We start from the raw sequence: 24,929 nt of genomic DNA on the forward strand, positions 1-24,929 counted from the left end.
ACTTAATGGTAGGGTCTTGGGGAGTGTTGCTGAACAAAGAGACCTTGGAATACAGCTTCATAGTTCCTTGAAAGTGGAGCTGCAGGTAGATAGGATAGTGAAGAAGGCATTTAGTATGCTTGCCTTTATTGGTCAGTGCATTGAGTATAGGAATTAGGAGATCATTTTGCTGCTGTACAGGACATTGGTTAAGCCACTCTTGGAATACTGCATGCAATTTAGTCTCACTGCTATAGGAAGGATGTTGTGAAACTTGAAAGGGTTCAGAAAAGATTTACAAGGATGTTGCTAGGGTGGGAGGGTTTGAGCTATAGAGACAGTCTCAATAGGCTGGGGCTATTTTTCTGGAGTGTCAGAGGCTGAGGGGTGACCTTATATAGGTTTATAAGATCATGAGAAGCATGGATAGGGTGAATAGCCAAGGTCTTTTGTCCAGGGTAGGGGATTCCAAAACTAGAGGGCATAGATTTAAGATGAGAGAGGAAAGATTTAAAACGGATCTAAGGGGCTACTTTTTCACATGGAGGGTGGTGCATGTATGGAATGAGCTGCCAGAGGAAGGGGTGGAGGATGGTACAGTTACAACATTTAGAAGGCATTTGGATGGGTGAGGTTGTAGACTTGCTTGCCGAGCCGATGTGTTTGATTGCAGACTTCTATGGACTTTCTAAGGTACATAAGCCAGGGGTCCCCCTTAGACTCATTGTCTCACTACCAAGGCACACCAACATATAGACTATCCAAAGAACTACAATGGAAGCTGAAATACTCAGTTAACAACACTACCCACTCCATCCCCTCCTCCCAAGAATTCCTGAACGTCATCAAGGAGACGAGAATAGAAGAGAATGATATCCTTTGACATAACTGCACTATTTACATCCATAAACATCGACCTAGTCAAAGAGACAATTCCCACACCGCTGGATGAATCAGGAAGGCAGACACCCCATGACACCAACAGCATCAACAAGGACAGCACCGTGAAACTACTGGATCTGTACCTCACAACCCACTTCACCTTCAATGATTGTATATTCAAATAAATCAACAGAACACCAATGGGATCCCCGATATCAGGACTGATAGCAGAAATGGTAATGCAGATATTAGAACAGACAGTGCTCCCCACTATCCAACCCAAACTCTGGGTCCGTTATGCAGATAGCATCTTTGTGGTTATCAAACTCACAAGACTAGAAGAAATCCAATGACACATAAACAACATCCTCACCGGAATAAAATTCACAAAAGGAGAAGAGAACAATAACCGACTGCCCTTCCTAGATGTAATGGTGGAACATAAGAACAACAGGGAACTCCAGACCAACGTATACAGAAAGACCACCCATACGGACCAGATAATTAATTATACCAGCAACCACCCCTGCACACATAAACAGAGCTGCATCAGAATGTTATTCAAACGGGCCACAACACACTACAGCAACCCAGAACTATGCAAAGCAGAACAGGAGCACTTATACGGAGTTTTTAAAAGGAATAGATAGTCAAAAAGCACAATCTGCCGTTACTTCCGTGACATACCACAACAAGACACAACATGGCCAGACACGCTAGTCACCCTATCATATATCAGAGATGACCCCAAGACCACTCAGACCCTTAGGTATCAGGGTAGCCCACAAACCAACAACCACCCTTCAACAGCTGCCAATGAACCTAAAGGATCCCATACCCACAACCAATAAAACCAACATAATATACAAAGTACCATGCAAGGACTCTATAAAACATTACATTGGCCAAGCTGGAAGAAAACTGACAATAAGGATACATGAATACCAACCAGCCACCAAGAGACATGACCAATTCTCACTGGTCTCAATACACAGGGACAAAGAAGGACACGAATTCGACTGGGACAACACATCCATGACGGCACAAGTCAAACAGAGACATACCAGGGAATTCCTGGAGGTCTGGCATTCCAACCAAAACTGCATCAACAAATATATTGAACTGGACCTGATATACAAAAAACTGAGAAACAGATCCGGCAGTGGTACCAAACACCCCAATAAACCAAGACATATAAATAACAAGCAGGACAGAACACCGATGCTTCACTGGAGGCGCGCTGACGATGTTACCTAGCAGGGTGACGAAACGTCTGCAATCAAACACACCGGCTCGGCGAGCAAGTCTACAACCTCATCCACAACCCAAGGTACAAATCTTCTCAAAACGTTTTGACTAGGAAAGGTCTAGAAGGATATGGGCTAAATGCTGGTAAATGGAACTAGATTAATTTAGGATATCTGGTTGGCATGGAAGAGTTGGACCGAGTTGCTGTACAGCTCTATGACTCTATCTCAGTGTGTGGCCTGATTTTAGAAAATGCCCAGTCTTTGGAGGCAGGTCATCACACACCTTGCAGAGTTAAGGCCTGCAGTTGTTTCCTGCAGCTCCATGTTAATGATAAATTAAAATGAACTTACTTGCCTGTTAATTTGGTCTCTAGTGGTCCCTTTGAGCTTATAATTCGGCTTCTTGTGTTATATCTCATGCCTTTAAGAGATATGCTCACGATATGATGCCCGCATGTGACCTGAGGATGTACTGACGCGCAGTGTGATTTAAAAGATTTACCGTGACACTAAGCGTGAGACATAACACATTTCTTAACAAAGACCTTTGTGCCCACACAATCTCCACCTAGTTTCTGATGAATATTGAAGAGGAGGCCCCAATCTGGTACAGGATTCTTTATTGTCCCATGCTCAGGCAGCTGCCAGGGACACCTGGAAACAGTAAAATAAAACACTACGGTGACAGCCAAACCAGAGGCAAAGGACCTTACAGCCCAGAATTCGTAACCTATTGTACTATTTCCGTCTGTAAATTCTCATGTAACACAAACAGGCTTCTCCCTGTTTGTCTTGGGCTCTGACAGCGTGCTCTTAAACCTGGTTTGTATTTCTCATTACTAAATGTCAGGCTAACTGGTAAAGGCTGCACCATCTGGTGTACACTATCCTGCCAGCTGCAGTGGATATCTGCTTCTCTCATTTCTGAATCACAACTCAAAAATCCAGGCTGCAGTTTCCAGCAAAGGATTGAGGGATGAAATCCTGCCCAATCCTGTGGGCTTTCCTGGCAAATGACCAAGCAGAAGCCAAGTCCGTGCAACCTGGGCTAGTCTGGAATCCAGGAGCTTGGAGATTAATAAACAGGCTTTGGCAGTTAAGCCAAGGAAAGAATTGTTGGCAGGTTAGTTGGTGAAGATTTTTTTTTTCTGCATTTTGATGTTATCATGTGCTGGCAGATTGGAGTTTGATGGGGCAGGTGCCAAGTTACCGTCCTCTTCGTGTCAGCAATTAGCGTCACTGTGCTCTGAGGAGGAATTTCTATCCTTAGCGGCCAAAGCAATCCACAGAATCACATTGTTCATCACCAGTCATGACTCCTCAGATACTGAGGCTGCCTGCGTCCAAATGCAGCAAGACCAGAACAATATTCAGCCTTGGGCTGACAAGTGGCAAACCTGTGTCACATAAGTATCACGCAGTGACCATCTCCAGCAAACCAGTTATCATCCCTTGGCATTCAGTGGTATGACTGGACCTCCTCTCCTTTCTCTATCCACACTACCCCCAACAGCACTGTGGACATTCCCACACACCAAGAACTGCATGGTTCAAAAAGGCAACTCACTATACTTGCAAAGGTGGTAAGGGAGTGGTAATATATGCTGGCCTAACCAGCAAAGCCCACATGAAACTAGCCATTCAGCTCAATGGTCTGTGCCATTATTGAGGAAACCTCCTCCCTTCCTACTTCACCTCACCAAATCATCATATCCCTCTATTCCCCTCTCCCTCATGTACTTACCTTGCTTCCTCTTAAATGATTCTATGTAATTTGCCTCAGGTGATTCTTGCAACAGCAAGTCCCAGATTCTAAACTCTCTCTTGATGAAGAAACGTATTGGTGACTCCCTCCTATTTATGACTCTAGTTTTGTTCTCATCTCAGAAGTAGAAACATTCACCCTATCAGACACTTTCATGATCTTTAAAGACTTGTCACCCTCTATCTTTTCTGGTCTGGCCTCTTTCCGCATGTTCTTTATAGTTTTGTAATTCGTTAAACCCTCATGTATATTCTATGTTTCCAATCGTCTAAATAGAATGGTCTCTCAGGGCAGCAGAATTGTTTCCAAATTGCACAAGCACAGATGTGACCTGACAAGGAATGATTGCTATATTTCTGTGAGGTTGCGCAAGCTTTTGACTCACACCAGCAGAGAGAATGTTGGATGCTTCTCACATATTAGCACTTTGCATCCATGCCAGGGGCTTAGTGTTGTCAGCTTGGAAACCATATGTACTGGATGTCAAAAATCAAACCCATTTCTTCCTACATATCAGATCACGGAATGATTTAGCACAGACATTGGCCATTTGGCCCATCAAACCAAGCCAGCTCATTGAAAGAGCTATCCAATTAGTCCCACGCCCTTGCTCCTCCCTTCGTATTTTTTTTCCCATTGCATATTAACCACTTCCCTTTGGAACATTGCTATTGAATCTACTGCAAACTTCCTTCCAGGCAAAGATACAATGATCCTCATCTCTTGTTCTGATTCTTTTGCATATTCACATAAATCTGTGTCCCCTGTTTGCCAGCACTCCTGGCAGTTGAAACATTGAGTTTGTTTTTGGTGAAAGAGGGGGAAAATATGGACCCTCAAAGGGTTTAAAATGAATCAGGAGGCTGTCTATACTTTGAAGGGATGGTTTGAAAGGACCAGGGAGAAAGGCATCTAAGAATATTGAGGGGAGTGAGAGTGGAAATTGTGAAGGCATTGTAGAGTAACAGTAGCAATATGGACATGGACAGAATTGCACATTTGGAAAGCCAAGACAAATAGAACAGACTGAGTAGCGTCTTTCTGCACTGCAGTTGTTCCATAATTCTGTGAGTTTCTCGTGTTGGACTTGATCAAAAACCTTCAAAATCCATAAAACTTCACACGATAATGAAAATGATGTAATCAGTGTGTGGCCTAAAATGTCTTACTGAAAACATAGTATCCTTCTCCTATATTCTACCTCCTATTCTGTTGGTATTTTAGAATCATAAATCTCTACAGTATGGAAAGAGGCCATTCAGCCCATCAAATCAGCAGCGACCCTCTGAAGAGCATCCCACCCTATCCTATAACTCTACATTTCTCATAGCTAAACCACCTAACTTGCACATCCCTGGACACTGTGGGATGCTCTAACATTCTAATTTAGCATGGCCAATCCAACCAACCTGCACATCTTTGGACTGTGGGAGGAAACGGGAGAACCCGGTGGAAATCCATACAGACACAGGGAGAACATGCAGCCTCCACACAGACAGTCACCCGAGGGTGGAATTAAACCCAGGTCCCTGAGGCTGCAAGCTAACCACAGTGCCACCGTGCCACCCTTTAGTTCCAGCTTCTGTGCCAGCTACAACATAACCAATGTAATAATTTAGCAATCCCATTTATATTACAATTGAAGTCATTGCCCAGAAAAACAAGCTAGTCAGTTGCTGCTCTTCCACTTGATTTTGAGCTCAAAACGCTTCTCAAGGCTTTTGCCAACAAGTCAGCATTAAAATCCAGCATAACATGGACGGATCTGTTAGAAGCAAAGTTTGAAGCCCAGGCCGTTTCTCCCCCTCAGATGGATGTTAAAGATTCCAAGGCACTGTCACAAAGATGGGCAGGTGAAGCTCATCTAATCTCCCCAGAGAGCCTGGGATCTTGCTCTGCTGAAATTGGGCTGCCACATTTGCTGCATGAGTCATCAACGGCTTGGGATGCTCGGGTGTCACGTTAATGAATATATTTACCGTATACTGCAAAAGTGAAAGCTCTTTGTAGGCGAGAGGAGGGAAGGATAGGAGGGTCGTGAAATTTAATGCAGAACCCTGGACAAAAACAACAGGGACTTTCTGAAAAAAAGCTTCAGCACAACAGTGCTGTTAGTAATTAATGGAGAGACTGGGAGCGAGGAGATGCAAGATGCAGAAGATGCCTACAGTTTCCCAGCAGGCACCAAGAACCAAGCCTTTTTCTTTTGATACGTACTGTGAAAGAATGTCCTGCAGCAATGAGTATCTCCTGTGGAAATAAATAAATGAATGAAAAATGGCTTGAAGCCCAGAAATGACAGGAGAGTTCAAAATAATTCATTCAGCAATCTCGAGTACAATCCCTGGCATCACAGTCTGCTTTCTGTTATTTAGCACTGAACCTTCATGTGATTAAGGCACATGCTAACACAATCAGCTTTCCTTCTTACCTAGCACAAAACAGTAACTGAGATGCTGTCAGAAAATTTTCCTTTGTACCTATGTATACTTGCATTCTTGTGTTGGCACAGTATAGCACAGGTCTTGGGTAGTGAGCTAACAAATCTAATGTTCCCACATTTACCTGTATAAAATGTACAAGGCCTTCTTGTAAACTGAGTTGAAACTGTAGGAGTCCAACATTTCATCCTGTGCCTGTGATACTTTTGTAAAAAAACCGGGAACAACTTGAGAAATGAGTGTCAAATTTCTAACCTGCTGCTACTCGTGTCCCTACAACTTTTAAGTATAATGGCAAATCTTTATAAAACCTTAGTAAGATCACAAAAACTCCCCCACAAATTTCTACAATGCCATTCACAACATCAGAGTCTCCTAAAGTGCTTTCTGACCAATTAAGTACTTGTTGAAGGGTAGTCACTTCTGTTGAAAGGAAATATGTAGCCAGATTGTGAGAGGGAATGGTGTACAAGGTAATGTTGCTGGTCTAGAAATCCCTTACGGGACTTGGGTTCAAAAGCAGTGGCAATAAAGTCAGGAATTGGGAGCTAGTCTTAATAATAGCAATCATGACAACTATCATCAATTGTCATAAACACCCACCTGGTTCACTAACATGAAGCTGAGCTACATGTGACTGCATGCCCTTCGTAATGTCTCCCTGAAATGGCTGAGCAAACTACCCAGTACAAGGGGATTTTCTCAAGGAGCTTGATAGGGTAAATTTTGAAAAGACGTTTCCCCTCACGGGAGAGACTAAGACCAGAGGATATCTGGTAAGTTGAATAATTACTCAAAAAAAGTAATTATCCAGATGATATCAACAGTAACGCGTTTTGGGATGCTTGGGTGTCATGTTAATGAATATATTTGCCATATACCGCAGAATGGCATGCAGTCACATGTAGGTCAGCAGGTTAGCGAACCAGCTGGATGTTTATGACAATCGAAGATATTTGTCATGATTGCCATTAATAAGACTAGCGCCCAATTCCTGATTTTATTGCCACTGCATTTGAACCCAAGCCCCTTAAGGGATTACTAGACGACCAAAATTAAGGGGCATTAATTTAAGACAGATGAGGAGGAATTTGTTCTCTCAGAGGGTTGGTTGTCTTTGGAACTCCTTGCCACAGAGAGCTATGAGGGCAGAGTCCTTGTGTATATTTAAGGCTGAGATAGATTCTCAGTAGGGAAATCAAAGGTTATGGGAAAGGGCAGGAAAATGGTTTTGAGGAGTGTCAGATCAGCCATGATCCTACTAAATGGCAGAGCAGACTCAAGGGGCCAAATTGTCTATCCCATAAAAAGTAGGGACAAGCCATCAATGCTGGCTTTGCCAGTGATGCCAACATCCTTTGAAATGATAAAGAAAAGTGAGTTCCTGGAAACAATTCTGTGTCTAAATAATTTTAGGAATAAATAATAATGCAGTTTACTGATGAGAACTCAGTTTTCCTGAAAAATGAATGTATTTTTACGTCATTCTGATTTTCTTCTGGGAAACATTTCATTACTGGAATATAAGGCCATTTGGTCCATCATTACTGTGCTATCCATTTGAAAGAGCTATCCAGTTAGTCCCATTGCCCCTTTGCTATTTTGCAAAATACTTACACTTTTTAGTAATTATTCAATTTATTCTGGAAGTCACTACTGAATCTGCTGCCATGACTGTTTCAGGCAGAACATTCCAGACTATTTTGTATCCATCTTAGCTATAATGTCCCTAGTTTGAATGGATAGTTCTGGGTTAGAAGGCTGACATAGGTCTCTCAGGATGATCGATGTTACACCTGTATCCCAGCATGAGTCCAGTGCTTACAAGAGCTTTAGAGAGATGATGATCTTATCATAGAGTTACTGGGCTAGTAATTCCTTTTTGCAAAAATATAATTTCTTCATAAAAAATCTTTACCAACATTCACTGGTACTAAAGCAGTTCTGTATAGTCTTTGGATATCAAGAAAGTACAAATATTGAAGTTTGACCTTCCCTGTAGTTGCAAGAATCAAAGGCATTTCTTAACCATACAGGACACTATTTACATACATTGAGGCAACGCGAGGGTCTGATAACTGAACAGACCCCTATTATAGGTCAGCAGAAAGACCTCATACAGTGGTCTTTCCTCTCTGCACTTTGACAGGAGCTACTCCAAACTTTCGCACATCCCTGTGCACGTAATCCTGGAACTTGGAATGTGTCAGTCTGTAACACTCGGTTGAGGTCAGCTCTTTGCTCTGGAAGACCAACAAGTGTCAAGCAGGCCAAAGAGAGTCTTTCACCAGAGGGATGGAACTCCAGACACTGTCGATGTTTGTCTCAGTGTGGGTCCCAGGGAACAGACTGTAGAGCAGAGTCCTGCATCATGGTGCTACTTAGACGAACCTCGACAAAAACCACTGCATCTTTCCAGTAATTTCTGACTTTGTCTCTGAATCACTAGCCTAGAGAAAGATGCAGTAGGTTTAGCAGCGTCTGTGGAGAGAAAGCGAAGTTGATGTTTTTGGTCCAGTGACCCTTTTTCAGAACCTTCTTGACTCAACCTTCGAGTTCTGAAGAAGGGTCACTGGACCTGAAACATCAACTCCACTTTCACTGCACAGATGCTGCCAGACCTGCTGAATTTTTCTAGTAATTTCTGATTCTGTTTCTGATTTCCAGTATCAGCAGTTCTTTAATTATTTTTGTTTACTAACTCAGGGACTCAGGCTGCTACTGTAGGTACAAATCCTACAATAGAAATGTGAATTCAATTAGTCATTCAGGAATTGAAAATTAGTTTCAGGCATGGTGACTGGGAGAAAAGGGTCATAAATAAAACTTTAGTTCACTAATATATTTTCTGAATTTTCTGAAGAAGGGTCCAGACCCGAAATGTCAGATTTCCTGCTCCTCTGATGCTGCTTGGCCGGCTGTGTTCATCCAGCTCTACACCTTGTTATCTCAGACTCCAGCATCGGCAGTTCCTACTATCTCTTTAGTTCACTAATGCCCTTTTGGAAAAACATCTTTTACCTGATCTGGCCTATATGTGACTCAAGATCCCACAGCAGTGTGTGACTGACTCTCAGTTGCCTCTGGAATTTATTCAGATACAGCAGATGGGAAGCAAATACTGGCCTAGCCAGCAATGTCCACATCTAAAGAAAGAATGAATTGAAGAAATGGAGAGCAAGGAAGGATTGTAGGAAAGAGGGTAAAGGCTGATCACGCACAAAGTATTGCGCACAGTGTCAGTACAATGTGCTTAACAGGTATCTCCATAGAATCTCTACAGTGTGGAAACAGGCCATTCGGTCCAATGACCTCCTGAACAGCATCCTACCCCAGACCCATCCCTCTACCCTATTGCTGTAACCCTGCATTTCCCATGGCTAACACACCTAACCTATACATCCCTGGACACTATGGGTAATTTAGCATGGCTAGTCCATCTAACTTGCGCATCTTTGCATTGTGGGAGGAAACCGGAGCACCCGGTGGAAACTACACAGACACCTGAGGGTAGAATCAAACCTGGGTCCCTGGCGCTGTGAAGCAGCAGTGCTAACCACTGAGCCACCATGCTGCCCTCTCAGTCAGGTCTGTCTGAGCAAGTTTAAACTTTGCATTGTTGTTTTACATAGTATTCTCTGACAATGTCAAAAGAGTTTGCACAGACCGGATAAAGGTTGCAAACTGAAGCAACTGAAAGGTCAATTGAGGAGGAGTGAAATTTCATTTTTTTTTATTGGTTCTTGTGCAGGAGCGACCGAGCGCGTTGGTTCACGGCCTTGGGGCAAAAGGGCGCTGAAAGACAACGCCCAGACAGGACAAGTAAGTGTGTGGGCAGGAGCGTGGGCAGAGGGTTCGGGGGGAGGGGAGGGGACAGCTGCAGGGGATAAAGGAGAATTGATTGCAGCCAAGGAGACTGCAATTCCTGCTCATGTACTGCCACCAGCTGGACATCAAGGAGAACTGCAGCCTCTGCATTTCTACCAGGCTCACACTGTATTGGGTGAACCGTACTGCTGGGACCTGTCAGAGTTGCCATTTATTCAACAGGAACAACTGCAATCAGAGAGCGAACCAGAAGGGCTGTGCAATCCTGGAGCTCTTCAAACAAGCAAAACACAAAAATAGGCAAGTCAGGTCTGTGCCGATGTTTATGCTGCCCCTGAACGACCTACTTCCATTTCAGTTTGGGTTTCTCCAATTTCCTGTTGGTTTGGCAGTTGTTCATCATTGTGCCACTCACACCTCTTCTAGGTATATCATGTGTTCCCATCACTGTTCTCTTTTACCTCACACCAGTATTCCATTTGTCATTTCTGCCTTGCATCCTTTCATAATTCTTGCTTTTTGCTTCTAATCTAACACCCGTCTCCCATCCCCAGATCCTCCACTTTTTTCAAAACCCGTACAATCCCTAAATTTATCCACTTCTGACGCCCTTGGTGCCCCTCATTATATACTGAGGTTACATCTGTGCGGCTCTTCAGTCTCCTACCTTCCTTAATCATAAGGCCATAAGATATAGGAGCAGAACTAGGCCATTCAGCCCATCAAGTCTGCTCTACCATTCAAAAAATGGCTGATATTTTACTTAACCCCATTTTCCCACATTCTCCTGTAAGCCAACTTTTAACAATCAAGAACCTATCTATCTTTGTCTTGAATACACTCAATGACTTGGCCTCCACAGCCCTCTGCAGCAATGAGTTCCTCAGATTAATCATCCTCTGGTTGAAGAAATATGTCCTCATATCAGTTCTAAAAGGTTGTCCTTTCACTTTGAGGCTGTGCACTCGGGTCTTAGACTGTCCTACTAATGGAAACATCTTCTCCACCTCCACTCAATCCAGGCCTGTCAGTATTCTGTAAGTTTCAATCACATCCCCCGTCATTCGTCTAAACTCCGAGTGCAGACCCAGAGTCCTCAACTGCTCCTCAAATGGCAAGCCCTTCACCCCCGGGATCATTCTTGTGAACCTCCTCTGGACCCCCTCCGATGCCAGCATATCCTTCTTTAGATATGGCATCCAACGTTGCTCGCAGTATTTCAAATGCAGTCTGACCAGAGCCTTATACATCCTTGCTCTTGTATTCTAGTCCACTTGCATGCCAACATTGCATTTGCCTTCCTAACCACCAACTGAACCTGCATGGTAACCAGCCCATGGCGTTACTGAGGTTTCAGACCTGTTGATGGTGGAGGGAGGCGGCCAGAAAGCCACCAGGCAGGTCTTGCTGCTGCCACATCCAGGCTTCAGACCTCTTATTTTCTCAACATCAGCATTTGAAAGCCAGAGGTAATCTTCACTGTGTTAACTATTGCTGTCTCCACTGATGCAGGGATAACTGCCAGCAAATTTATGGTCCTTTTTCTTTCAAAAATCCAGCACCCATCACGTCTTGTTTTGTGAAAAGCAGTTTCTTCTGAATTTCAAATTGATTTTATTCACAACTTTTTTTTTATTCTTTCATGGGACTTGAGCTTCATTGCCTCAGCCCCTGTTGACGATCCATCTCCAATTGCCCTGGAGTTGGTGGAAGTGAGCCGTTTCTTGCAGCGCATGCGGTAAATGGTCACAGCCACAGTGCTTTTAGAAAGGCAGTTCCAGGATCTTCACACACAAAAATAATGAAGGGACAGCAATACAGCTCCAATCAGGATGTTGCATGGCTTGAAGGGATACTGCAGTTGATGGTGTTCCCATGCTTCTGCTGCTCTTATCCATCTACATGGTTGAGCTCTGGGACTGGGGAAATCATGTCAAAGAGACCTTGGTGAGTTGCTGCAGTGCATCTTTCAGATGGTTGCTCAGTACTGCTGTTGTGCATCAGTGTGGAAAGGAGTGAATTGTAAAAAGGGATACCAATCGAGTAGGCTGTTTGTTCTGGAGTGTAGTTGGGGTTGCACTCATCCAGCCATCTGGGGAGTATTCCATCACAGTCCCGATTTCTGATGAGGGACGGGCTTGGGGATATTATTTTTAATAGCCCTGTTTTGGCCTCTCTGACAAGTAGCAACACCTCTTTACTTACCTCATCAAACCTATTTGTAAATATTTAGGAACTCTTAATAGGTAAAACTTCAGCCTTCTCCTCATGACAGAAATGAGCTCCAGTCTGTTTAGTCCTACTCCATGCTCAGAGTTTGAATATTACCCTTGTACTTTTTTTAATTGCAATGCTTTAATATAATGCAAGTTTATTAGCTTAAATTACTTAATCTATTTAGATTGGAATTAATTATCAGCTTATACTATGTCAAAATAATGGAACTAATTACTAGCTTAAACTATTTCTTTTAAATGTTGTAATTGTATCAGCTTCCTGCACTTCTTCTGGCAGCTCATTCCATACACACACCACCCTCTGTGTGAAAAAGTTGCCCCTTAGGCCCTTTTTATATCTTTCCCCTTTTACCTTTAACCTATGCCCTCTAGTTTTGGACTCCCTCACCCCAGGGAAAAGACCTTGGCTATTTATCCTATTCATGCCCTCATGATTTTATAAACCTCTGGATGGGTATATGAATAGGAAGGGTTTAGAGGGATATGGGCCAAATGCTGGCAGATGAGACTAGATTTATATAGGATATCTGGTTGGCATGGACGAGTTGGACCAAAGGGTCTCTTTTCGTGCTGTATATCTTTATGAATCTAGCTAGATATAGTCAAACAACTGAGTCTCCCATCCTTTTGCCTATTGGGGACCACTCAACAAAGACTGGGAGCTCGATCTCCATTTCAACAGCACCAGTGGTTAAACCAGTCTGATAGTGAAACCCAAAGAATTTTGAACAGTCCCCAATATCAATAGTATGCTGATTTGATGTTATGTGCTGAATTGCCCCCTTCCAAGTAATATTCCTCTGTGCATGATCAAAAGCAAGTCGAGATATTTCTGGAAAACAGCCTGTTCTCACACCTGGGCCGTATTCTTGAAAAACAGCCTGTTCTCATGCACTTTTCCGCTCTCCAGCAAATGCTTAATGCTATGTCCAATTAACACTGAGTGATCTGGTTTGGAGGTGCCATTTTTGGTATCAGTCACTGCACTTTCCCTTGCCCTTTCTTATTTCTCTTCGTAGTCATTCTATGTCTCGATCTCTAGTGTCAAAATCATTTCTCACCTGCAGCATTGATCTCTACCTTTGTGATCAAAGCTGTACTGGTCCTTTTCCTTTCTGTCTGCCCTTGCTAAACAAAATCAGAATTGTGTACAATTACAATCTATTGTGGGCTAATGAAGTATCGAGTTTAACACAGCCTCTCTTCTTTTGAACTCTGACCAGATTCTGTTTCTTCCAAACTGCGGCACAATCATCGAGTGTTTGAAGGGTTAAACAGTTGGCCGTTTCTATAGTCCCTGATCCTGTTCTTTCTCTTCCTGACAGCCTTGACCCAGGTGGAGATCACCAGAACATACCCAGCCAAACAGCCTGATGAGCTATCCCTCCAGGTAGCTGACGTGGTCCTGCTGTATCAGACCATAGAGGATGGTGAGTATTGTGCTCTGTCTGCTTACAGATCGATAAAGGTTATTGAACAGGGCAGGTAATGCCTTTCTGGGGGAGGGGAGTGAGGCATATGGTTGGTTTGGAGTTCCTCACTTTCTGCCATTTGGTATCTTTAACAAATTAAAGTGTAGTTGCCTTGGCAATGCTATTGCTCAAGATTGAGACTTCTTATCAAAACATTTCATTTTGCATTCATCGGAACAGACATGAGAATGCAAAATGTAAAAGCACCAACAGTTTATCCTGCACCCTTTTCTCATATGAATTGTTAATCCCTTTGAAATTTGGCATCCTCATGTCTATCCTGATAAGTTTTGGTAGCATTTCTCTTATCAGCAATTGTAAAATACACCAATGGGCTTTGCAGGATGTTTATCAAGCAAACGTTCGCACTAACTGGCAGAAGAATAGGTCCAAAATCTTTGTCAATGAAGTAGGCTTTAAGAAGCATCACAAGAACATGAAATTGACCCAGCTGTAGATCATTCAGCACATCAAGCCTGCTCCACCAATCACTACAAACAGAGCTGGTCTTCAGCCTCCACTTCAATTTCCCACCCATGCCCCATAATCCTTGGTTCACTGGGAGACCAATGCTTCTTAAAGGAGATGAGAGAGTGTAGATGATCTGGAGAGGTTTATGACCCCAGTTATGAGGATACTTGGTGAGTAGGGTCTTTATTCTGCTCTGGCTTGATCAACCATAATCGTTAAAAAATGGAATGAACGAAGGGTGAGAAAGTAAGCGACTGAATTCTAGGGTCATATAAAAAATGCCAACATTTGTTACCATACAAATTTGACCAAAACAAGCACAAGCAATAATGACTAAACACCTATACTGAACAGGAAAGAAAATGATTCTAAATCACAATCACAGGTACATCACCTGCTCAATCTTCTAGTTTTCTGTTTGAGGATTTACTATGAATTCTTGCATACGTGAAAGCCATTCCCACAAGCAGTGCAATATTGGTAGCTTTAATTAAGCAAGATGCATTCAGATCATGAGGAACAGTCAGTTAACTCAGTTGGTAGAGCATGAGACTCAGAGTACACGAGGAGATACTAGACATTCTGTGCGATAGACCTCTGCAATGTTTCATGCCGTTACAAGTCTGGTTTCACAGTGAATAGACAATGATACATACCCCATGGAGTGAAGCTGGTCAGTCATCCCTTGTAGTACTTGAACCAGGTGCTCTTGTGCCACTCCCATGGCCACTGACCTCTGGCAAAGCTAGCCTGGACAGAGGTGGCAGCAGTGAGGAGGGCCTTGTAATGCCACACCTGGGAAAGAAAGCATCTCTTCTCTCCCAAGCAGCCAGCAGCAGAACTTCTGGGACGCATCACTGAAAAAACATGGCCACTTTCTGTCAAGTCTGATATCTGCGGGCAACCAACAATGGATGGGTGATGGTCCTGGCTCTCAGAGAGTGAAGTGCCATCTGTGGGTTTTCGAGTTACGGTGCCCAAAAGTTGGAGCCCAGAGCATCCAGCAGTGGTGAGATCACGCTGCCTAACTTCCCCTTAATGTCTGATGATCCACTCACACATCTCTAAATAACGGTCCTGAAAGGATGTAATTGTGTGAGATACAGAGCCTCAACAGAGAGTTCCAGGTTTCCATGAGCTGTTATGTGAGATGTTTTCTGGTAAGCCAGTCACCACTAAAAACAGCCATTGTCTACCTTCACCCCTAAATTCCATCAATTCAAGATGAACATTGACCTGCAAATTGAAACAAGGGACAGCTAGTGTAGGTTTCAACCAGATCCTGCAAATAAATGGGGAAATAAAGCAGTTAAACCCCTCCATTTCTTCTCTCAGAAGGTCATCATTGTTTAGCATTCTGTCCCCAAGACAGCACTAGAGGCTGGATCATTGAATATATTCAAGATTGAGTCAGCCTGACTCTTGATTGACAAGGGAATCAAGGCTTGTGAAGGCAAGTTGCAAAGTGGAGTTAATGTCACATCAGATCAGCAAAGATCATATTGACTGGTGGTGCACACTTAGAATGCTGAATGGCATACTCCTGCTCCTATTTCTTATGTTCTTAGTAGACGTACCTAACCCAAACTACCCTCAGTGTGAACACAGAGTGATAACCCTGAACAGAACGTTTATCAAGAGCATCAAAGGAATATGTAACCTTCAGTCACAACGCCGTGTTAAGGAACCTCCTATGGTGTTCCATCAGTCTGTGTCCAGGGGATGATAATGCCTAAATGTAATGGATCTGTAGTTACATCAACCAGTTCAGATTGGAAGTGCAGTTATGTAACCGACCTCCATCGCACCTGTAATCAATTCAACAAATTAACCCTCACAGCCAGTTATCAAAGGGGAAAGTCAAATGACAAAGTTGTGAGCTGACGAGTGCTTATTCTTTATAGTATAATGGTTAGTAGCACAAAGTTGAATGACAGCATAATTATCAGATAGAGTTAACTGATTGAATAAATAAGAGGCTACAGTTATACCACAATAGTTCAATAACTGCTCCCCAATTATAAATGTGCAGTTGGCACAGTGTCTGAGATTGATGTAAATTTTTGAGGTTGGTTAAGGTTAGACGGCTATGATAGGTGACAAACTAATGTTGCCTATCTATTGAATAGATCAAAGTCTAAATGCTGGTAGCCAGCATGAAGTTGGACTACATAAGGATTTCCAGTGGAGAATTATACATGCACTCGATAAGGAAAATAGTGCAGGGATGTAGTGAAAGAACGGTATAACAACAGCAAGATTGAGAATAGGTTTGAGGTGTTTGCCAATATCCAAAATATAACAAGTGGTTACGATCTGGAAAGCATTATCTGAGAGCATGGAAAAGAAACATATTCAATCCTGGCTTTCGAAAAGAAATTGGCTAACACGTGAAGAGACAAATAAAGGCAGGGCTGCAGGGAAGGGATGGGGGTGTGTCACTAGCTCAACTTGTTGCATAGAGCTGGCATAGATTTGATGGATCAAATCGCCCCCTTGTGTTATGAGAAGAATCATAGAATTGTGACCATGCAAAAGGAGTTCATTCAGCCCATCATCTCTGCACTGGTTCTCCAAATGAGCGTTATGACTCGTTGCCATTCTCTTGCCCTTTCCCCATTACCCTGGATATTGTTTCCAACTAAATAGCATTCTGATGCCCACTTGAAATGCCTCCACCACAGTTCCTGGCAGTGTATTCCAGACCCTAACCACGCACCTTTTTCTTATCTCATGACTGCTTTCTTTTCATATTATCTTATATCTGTGTCCTCTCATTCTCAATGCTTTTATGAGCAGCAACAGTTTCTCCCTGCCGGTATTGTCCAGATGCCTCAGGATTTTGAAAACTTCTATCAAATCTTCCTTTGGCCCTCTGCTCTCCAAGCCCCCGCAATCTATGTTCCATCCCTTGGAGGAGAGACTGTGCATCTGAAGGCTTATCACAGTGCTGATTTTCAATCCTTAGAGGTGTTATCCTTCTTAAGGGGGAAGCAATGGCCTAGTGGTATTGTCAGTAGATAATGACTCCTGAGATCCAGGTAATGTCCTGGGGACCTGGGTTTAAATCCTACCATACCAGTTGGTAGAATTTGAATTGCAGATTGTTTTGGAATTCAAGTCTAACAATGACCATGAAACCATTGTCAACAGTCATAAAAAGCCATCTGGTTCACCAATGGTCTGTAAGGAAGTCACCTATATATGACTCCAGTCCCACAGCAATGTGATTAATTCTTAACCGCTCTCTGGACAATGAGGGATGAGCAACAAATGCTGGCTAAGCCTGGTGGCGGCCATTAATGGATGATGAATTAATTTGAAAAAGAAATGATTAAACAGGACAGTGAAAACCCTCCTGACTTTTTACAGGCTGGTACGAAGGTGAACGTCTGCGAGACGGTGAGATAGGTTGGTTTCCGATGGAGTGTGCCAAGGTCATCACTTGCCAAGCCACGATCAGCAAGAACATGCAACGTATGGGCCGCTTGCTGGGACTGGAGACAAATGTGTAAGAGAGGGTAGGAGCCTGCACAGGTTACGAGGGGCTCGGAATTCTCTGCTCCGCCATTCACTGAGGACGACGAGCTCGTGGCCTCACCAAGGGTCGATCCTGGGTCTTTGCATCGTCTTCCTGGGAGAAAGTCGCCCAAGAGAATTCTCTGTGACGTGGACTTCCACCACTTGAAAGGACCATTGGGGTGTCGCAGGGGGCAGAGGTGGGAGTCGCAGATCATTAATTGTAATGCAGTCAAGAAAGTCCTAGGCTGAACGCCTTGTCTAATGTTGCACTTGGACATCTGCAAATCATCTTTACCACCACCCAGTGAAGTGGAGGCTGGATTATATTGTTTAAGTGGACGGACAAGGAAAGAACATTGGACAGAGCAGCAAATCCAGAAGTTTGTTTTTAATTGAAAGCAGCAGTTACCAATTGGACAGGTATTGTAATTTCTTCATGTAAATAATGGACATATTTTAAGCAAAGGTATTGCTGCTGGACCATTTATCAAATACTCAAAACAATGAAGTCAACTACAGGGATATCTCCACTGTGTTTCTCTGTGGTCTTGTTAATGTGATTACAATGCACTGAATAAAGATGCAGCTTATTATAAAAACAAGTTCCAGTAAGAGTGAGGAAAGAGGAAGATGATTGATGTTTAACTTACAGCCAACTACCACATCGATTGCCACCTTTTAAGCTGCTTTAATACTCAATTAGTTCTGCAAGGGGAGTAAATTAAGTTTGAACTTGCCGATTTCAAATATTTCATCATCTGGGGTTTGTTGTATTATAAAAAAAAATCAATTCAAAGTAAAAAACAACTTACATCCTCATAGCATTTTCACAGCCTCAGGACAAAGAACTATACAGCCAGTGTAGGACTTCCAAAGTGTCAATGCTGCTATAATGCAGGAAACATGGCAACCAATTTGTGTACAGTTAATTCTCACATACTGCAATCTGATATTTACCAGATCAGTATTGGTTGAGGGATCAAGACTGGCAAGGAAGGGCACCAGAAAATCTCCTCTGTTCCTCATCCAAATAGTGATGTGGGATTTTTTTGCACCTACCTTAGCAGGACAGATAAGGTCTCGGCTTTTATGTTTCATCTGAAAGATGGCAAAATGATACTGTGTTTGCAAAACTTGTAACAATATCCAACATAAAATGTGAACCTGCAATTGGAGAATGTTTTCTGGACAATCCAGAGTGCACAAACAATTATGATGACAACTAATTTAGGATGGTCAGGCAGGATCATAGTGCCGCACAATTGTATGTACTGGAAATTACATACATTAATATAAAGGATGCTGTTATTTGCAGACAGAAAATGTACATACACACTGTGCCTGTTTCAACTTAACAAAATAGGTGGCAGCCATTCGCTGGCACTGTCTTAACTAGCCGGAGTTAACCTACCTGATATAAAATCTAAACAAAACTTGGCAGTTAACAGTCAACCATTATTAACTAGTGCATTCTCCATGGCAATGCTTCTACCAGATTCCACTTGTCAACCAATCAGCACTCTTCTCTCATGTAATGTAATGAATTGATATTCTTGTGAATTGTCCTGATGAGTGCAAGACAAAACGTTTTAACAATTTTTTTCTCAGCAGTACCAAAGTAGTACCTTTTAAAGTGTAATTATTGCTGTAAGTCACAGCAGCCAATTTATACCTTGTACAATTGTTATGATCCCAGCTGATCTTACCGATGGACAAATCAGATCCCAACATAAAATGTAGCTTGAAAGATTATCCTTAAAAGTTTAGTATAATTATCTATCACAAACATAAATACACAAGTCTAACAAGTCTACAGACTTTCTTTGGCAGTAAAATGGACTATTATTGCATAACAGAAAATCAAATCAAACCAAGCTGAATATAGGAACAAAAACAGAAGTTGCTGGAAAAGCTCAGCAGGTCTGGCAGCATCTGTGAAGAAAAAATCAGAGTTAACGTTCCAGGTCTGGTGACCCTTCCTCGGAACTGATGGTAGCTGGGAAAATGTCGGCTTATATGCGGAAAATGTCGGCTTATATGCAGAAAATAGGGAGGGGGTGAATATGGCTGAATATAGAGCAGTTTGGGAGGTCATAAAAGGTACAGCAAAAAGTCTCATTTATCCTCCAACACCATTTTACAGCAGCCCAAATACAGAGAAATTATCCTTCTATATCAGATCTTTAGGTTTGACTTAACAGTTTTTCCCTCGTTCTTATCCTGTGAAATCTTCCTCCAGGAATACTCTCAACGCTGAAAGCTTAGACATTCTCAGTCTTTTAATAATCTGCCAATTTCTAACCAACCATTTATTGTCCAGAAGTGTCACGAGTTTAAACTTTTATACCAAGGTAACTGACTTTTTCCTGCATTGTCCTATAATCCTTTCTCCGAGAGAAACTGTATTTGCTTCTGACCACAAAGTTTTCAATCTGAATTTTCTTTAACTGCAATCAATCCTTCATTATTCTAAACCAAAATTAAGCAATGCCTTTTAATTTTCACTCCCCTGCCCTAAACAATTTTTCAGCATTAGCACTCCGGGAGGCTTACACTCACTTGCTGTGACACACAATGGATTAGATCACTGTTCCAGCAAGGACTCTCCGAACGTTTTTAAAATGCATCACAAAAATAAGCAACACCCATATGCCACCAATTTGGAATCCAATCTCTAAAAATATTTATCACACATCTTTTATCTTATATTTGAGTTCAGAAACAGAAAATTTCTTTCTTAATTATTAGTTGAGGAATAAACGATGGCCATGGCTTTAGAAGAACTCCATACCTTTACTTCAACATACTTCCATGATATCTTCTAAGAGTCCACCTGAAAAGGCACTCAGGATCTCAGTTTCGAAAGACTGCATCTCTGACTGTGTAGCACACACTCAGTTTTGCACTGAGGGGAGGTTTACGATCAAATTTCTAACACAAATCCTGAACTCTGAATCATCTGATACAAAGGCAAGAGCGTTACCCATTGCTCACACTGAGTAAACAAAGGTGTATGAAACAGTAGTACACTCTAACCACATGACAAACAGATACATTGATTTCCATTGTTCAATAAAGTAGTGGGGGAAAAGCACATTTTGTTTGTAATTTATAGTAATTCACAAATTCAATCTCAACGCCCATTTGGAGAATTCCCTTGTAATAATGTTTTTCATCAGGTCTGTATCTTTTAGCCTTCTGAAAGAACAAGTTCTACCAAGTGGAAAGATGAGAGATGCTTGGATTGTTGGCCTTCACAGAGTCATACAGTACAGGCTCTTCAGCCCAACAAATCTGTACAACCAAAAATACACCACTATCTACAGTAGCCCCACTTTCCTGCCTTGAATGTTGTGATACTTCAGGTGCTCATCCAAGTACTTTTTAAAACGTTTTGGTGCTTCTTGCCTTGATGATCCTCCCAGCAAACTCTGGGTGATTTTTTTTTCCTTAATTCCCTCCGAACCTCCTGCCTTTTACTTTCAACATGTGTCCCCTTATTCTTGACCTTTCAACCAAGGGGAACAGCTACTTTCTATTCATTCTGTCCATCCCCTCATAATCTTATACACCTCAATCAGGTCACCCCCTCACCTTCTCTACTCCAAAGAAAACAGTAGTAGAGAATTTCATAGATTCAGCAGCCTCTAAGTCTACCTCTCAGTGTGAAAAATAGTTTACTCGAAATCTTGGGACTATGACCCCTTGTAATGCATCCTCCAGCAAGGAGAAACATCCCAGCTTTCATTCTACCCAATCTTGTCAGAATTTTATGTTTTAATCAAATCCCTCTGAATGCTAAATTTGAGTGAATGCTGGGCCAAATGGAATTTAGAAGACTGAGTGGTGGTATTACTGAGACAAAGAGATCATTAGGGGTCTTGACAGGATAGTTGCTTATGGAATGTTTTCTTAATAACAAGCTAGAACTTGATGGGGTGGGGGGTTTGGAGTTTATAAAGACGGACCAAATGAAAGCACAATTCTGTGATGCTGGAACTCCAAAATAAAAACAGAAAGTGCTAGATAAACTCAGCAGGTCTGATAGTATCTGTGGAGAGAAAAATAAAGTTAACTTTGGAGTCTGATAAGATTCACAATGTTAACTTTGTTTCTCGCTCGAGAGATGCTGCTAGACCTGCTGAGTTTCTCATTAGAACATAAAATTAGGAGCAGAAGTAGGTAATTCAGCTGCTTGAGCCTGCTCTGCCATTTGGTATCATGGCTGATCTCGTCTCGGCCTCAACTCCACTTTCCTGCCTGATGTCCGTAACCCTTTAGCCAATTACTTATTAAAAATGTCTATCTCCTCCATAAACATACTCGATATCTTTGCATTCATCACACTCTGGGTAGTGAATTCCATTCACGACCCTTTCAGGAAGCAATTTCTTGTCTGTTCATATCAGCTATCCCTTATTCTAAAACGTTGATCTCTCATTCACATTGCCCCACAACAGGAAACATCCCCTCTACATCTGCTTTGTCAATCTCCTTTGGTATCTTGTACACCTCAGTCAGATCTCCTCGTGTACTTCAAAACTCCGGAGCACTTTTGAGAGGACTTCCTGCTTTTTCTAAACAAAAAGTCTCCCACTAAAGACAAGATGAACTGCTCAGGCCAGGAACTTTGAGGTTCCTTCTTCCAACCTGAAGGTATTGAAGCCCTTCAATTATTGCTCACATTTAGGTGGTTGAGCTCAATATGAACCAACAAGCATTGCCTTCCTAATGCATGTGCCTCTATCTACAATGGTGGATCTGCACCTATCAGCTGGTAGATAAACTACTGCCACTGGTTGGAGATTCTAGAACTGGGGACATAGTCTGAGAATTAGGGCCAGAGAAGATGACAGGAAGCACTTCTACACACAAAGGGTGGTAGATATTTGGAACTCTCTTCCACAAACAGCAGTGGATGCATGACCAGTTGTTAATCCTAAAGCTGAAATAGATACATTTTTGTTAAGCTAAGGTTTAAGAGGTATGGGCCAAAAGCAGGCATATGGAGTTAGGCCGCAGATCAGCCATGATCTCATTGAATGGTACAGCAAGGCTCTAGGTGCTGAATGGCCTACTCCTGTTCCTGTATAACACTGACATTCAAAGGCTCCAGGTTCAAAGTCTCACCCCAGAATGAGTTATGGTGATTCTTAACCGACAAGAGAATGGAGTTGAAGCCTTTAAGATCTCATCCAATAGCACAGCAGGTTTGAGTAGCTGAATGGTGGAAAAAGCTATTGTGGACAAAGGCACATAGATTGGGAAGATCCTGGCTTAGCTCCTTGATCTATGTTGAGTTCATCAATTTCAACTTGGCCAATAATTGGAAGTCTTCAATATTCCTGGGCTTGGGAGAAAGAATTTCAGCCAATGTTCCTGTCCTACTCAGTAACTTGGATTAATTTATATGTTTGTAATCAAATGGAAGTCTTTTTACTCTAATTGTCGGTCTTTACATGCTTGATATCCTGAACTGAATGGGAATCAATTGGATCGGAGCTTTGAAGGTTCATTTCCCACCGCCCCTGTCTGGGATGGAAAGTCTCAGTTATCAGGAGAGACTGGGTTTGTTTTCCTTGGAGCAGAGGAGACTGTAAGAGGGAACATGATTGACGCATAGACAGGGCAGACTGTAAGAATCTTTTTCCCATTGGAGCCATGTGTAAGACCAAAGGCTATAACTTTAAGATGAAGGTTAAATGGTTTAGAGGGGATTGGAGGACTTTTTTGTTTAAATCACAAGAGGATGGTAGAAATATGAAATGCACTGCCTGAAAACTGGTGGAGGCAGGTACTCTGAACATTTCAGTAGTATCTGGATGTGAATATGGGTGTTGTAGGCTATGAACCAAGTGCAGTTAAACATGGGCTTAGTGTAGTTTGATGTTTATTGGTCAGCATTGACATGGTGGGTTGAAAGGCTTGTTTCTATATTGTGTGATTCTATAACTCTTAAGAATTTGAAGTTGAGATTTTTTATAAACTGTTATTATGATCTGGAATACACTGTTTGAAGGTGTGTTCGAAATTCAATGATGACCTTGAAATACTTTGAAGGGAGACAAATGAAGATCAATGGGGAGAAAAGAGTGGAACTAACTGAATGGGTCTTTGAAAGAGCTGACACTGGCACAATGGGCCAAATGGTTTCTTGCAGTCAATCTGTAAGAAATAATGTAATAAATCTTACCAATAGGTGGCAGTAACACTGTAGCTGTGAATCCATTCTTTTAGAATTAGAATTACATTTATTGTCACGAGTATAGTGAAAAAGTGTACAACGTTACCAACACGGTGTCATCTTGGGTACAAAAAATAAGAGAAAACAAAGAAAAATGTTACATAAGATTACATATATAAGTTAGGAAAATAAGAAATAAATCTAAAAAGATAGACATTACAATCTTTCTATAAGGGCTTCCAAGTGGTCCGACTGGGCTCTACAAGTTCCCAACCAGTAGCTGTCTTCACTCTGAGCCCGCTGGCCACTGTAATCTGTTGTTTTTCTTATTGGGACCACCTCTCACCACTTTGTTACATATAGTTAAATTTCTACCATGCTGTTTTCTTCCCACCAACTCAAAGCATTTCACTGCTGTATATATTTATTTCTTCGATATCAATGTTCTGGATCAGCAGTACAACTGACCATTGTTGGATATGGGAGAATAATTTAGTTAGTTGCAGTGTTACTGTCACTTGTTATTATGTTTTATTATCTTGTATTCACAGCACAGGAGATTATAAATTTGGCCCACAGAGTCTGCTCAGACTCTTTGAAAGAGCAATCCAATTGGTCCCACTTTGCAGCTTTTTGCCCATGGCATTGCAGTTTTCTCCCTTTCAAATATCTAGACAATGCAAATGAATTTGCATCCACTTCCTTTTGAAGAGGGAGATCCCAGTTCACAACCTGCTGCACAGAAAAAGAAAGCTGTCTCCCTTCCCATCGAGAGATAGTAGGAACTGCAGATGCTGGAGAATCTGAGATAACAAGGTGTAGAGCTGGATGAACACAGCAGGCCAAGCAGCATCAGAGGAGCAGGAAAGCTGACGTTTCGGGTCTAGGCTCTTCTTCA

The 24,929-nt window shown here is 42.2% G+C and overlaps 1 protein-coding gene across 1 annotated transcript in view; it reads left to right on the top strand.

The window, feature by feature from the left end:
- Positions 1 to 18,446, top strand: part of LOC109914594 (rho guanine nucleotide exchange factor 26) — a 178,289-nt gene extending 159,843 nt beyond the window's left edge. The window contains exons 13-15 of the mRNA XM_048604693.1: positions 10,069 to 10,139; positions 13,708 to 13,812; positions 17,698 to 18,446. Of these exons, the coding sequence (XP_048460650.1) occupies positions 10,069 to 10,139; positions 13,708 to 13,812; positions 17,698 to 17,840 (319 nt within the window). The 3' untranslated portion in view covers positions 17,841 to 18,446. The remainder of the gene's footprint in view (positions 1 to 10,068; positions 10,140 to 13,707; positions 13,813 to 17,697) is intronic.
- The last annotated feature ends 6,483 nt before the right edge of the window (positions 18,447 to 24,929 follow it).

Source organism: Rhincodon typus, chromosome 13 (assembly GCF_021869965.1).
Source record: "Rhincodon typus isolate 14 chromosome 13, sRhiTyp1.1, whole genome shotgun sequence".
Lineage (NCBI taxonomy): Eukaryota > Metazoa > Chordata > Chondrichthyes > Orectolobiformes > Rhincodontidae > Rhincodon > Rhincodon typus.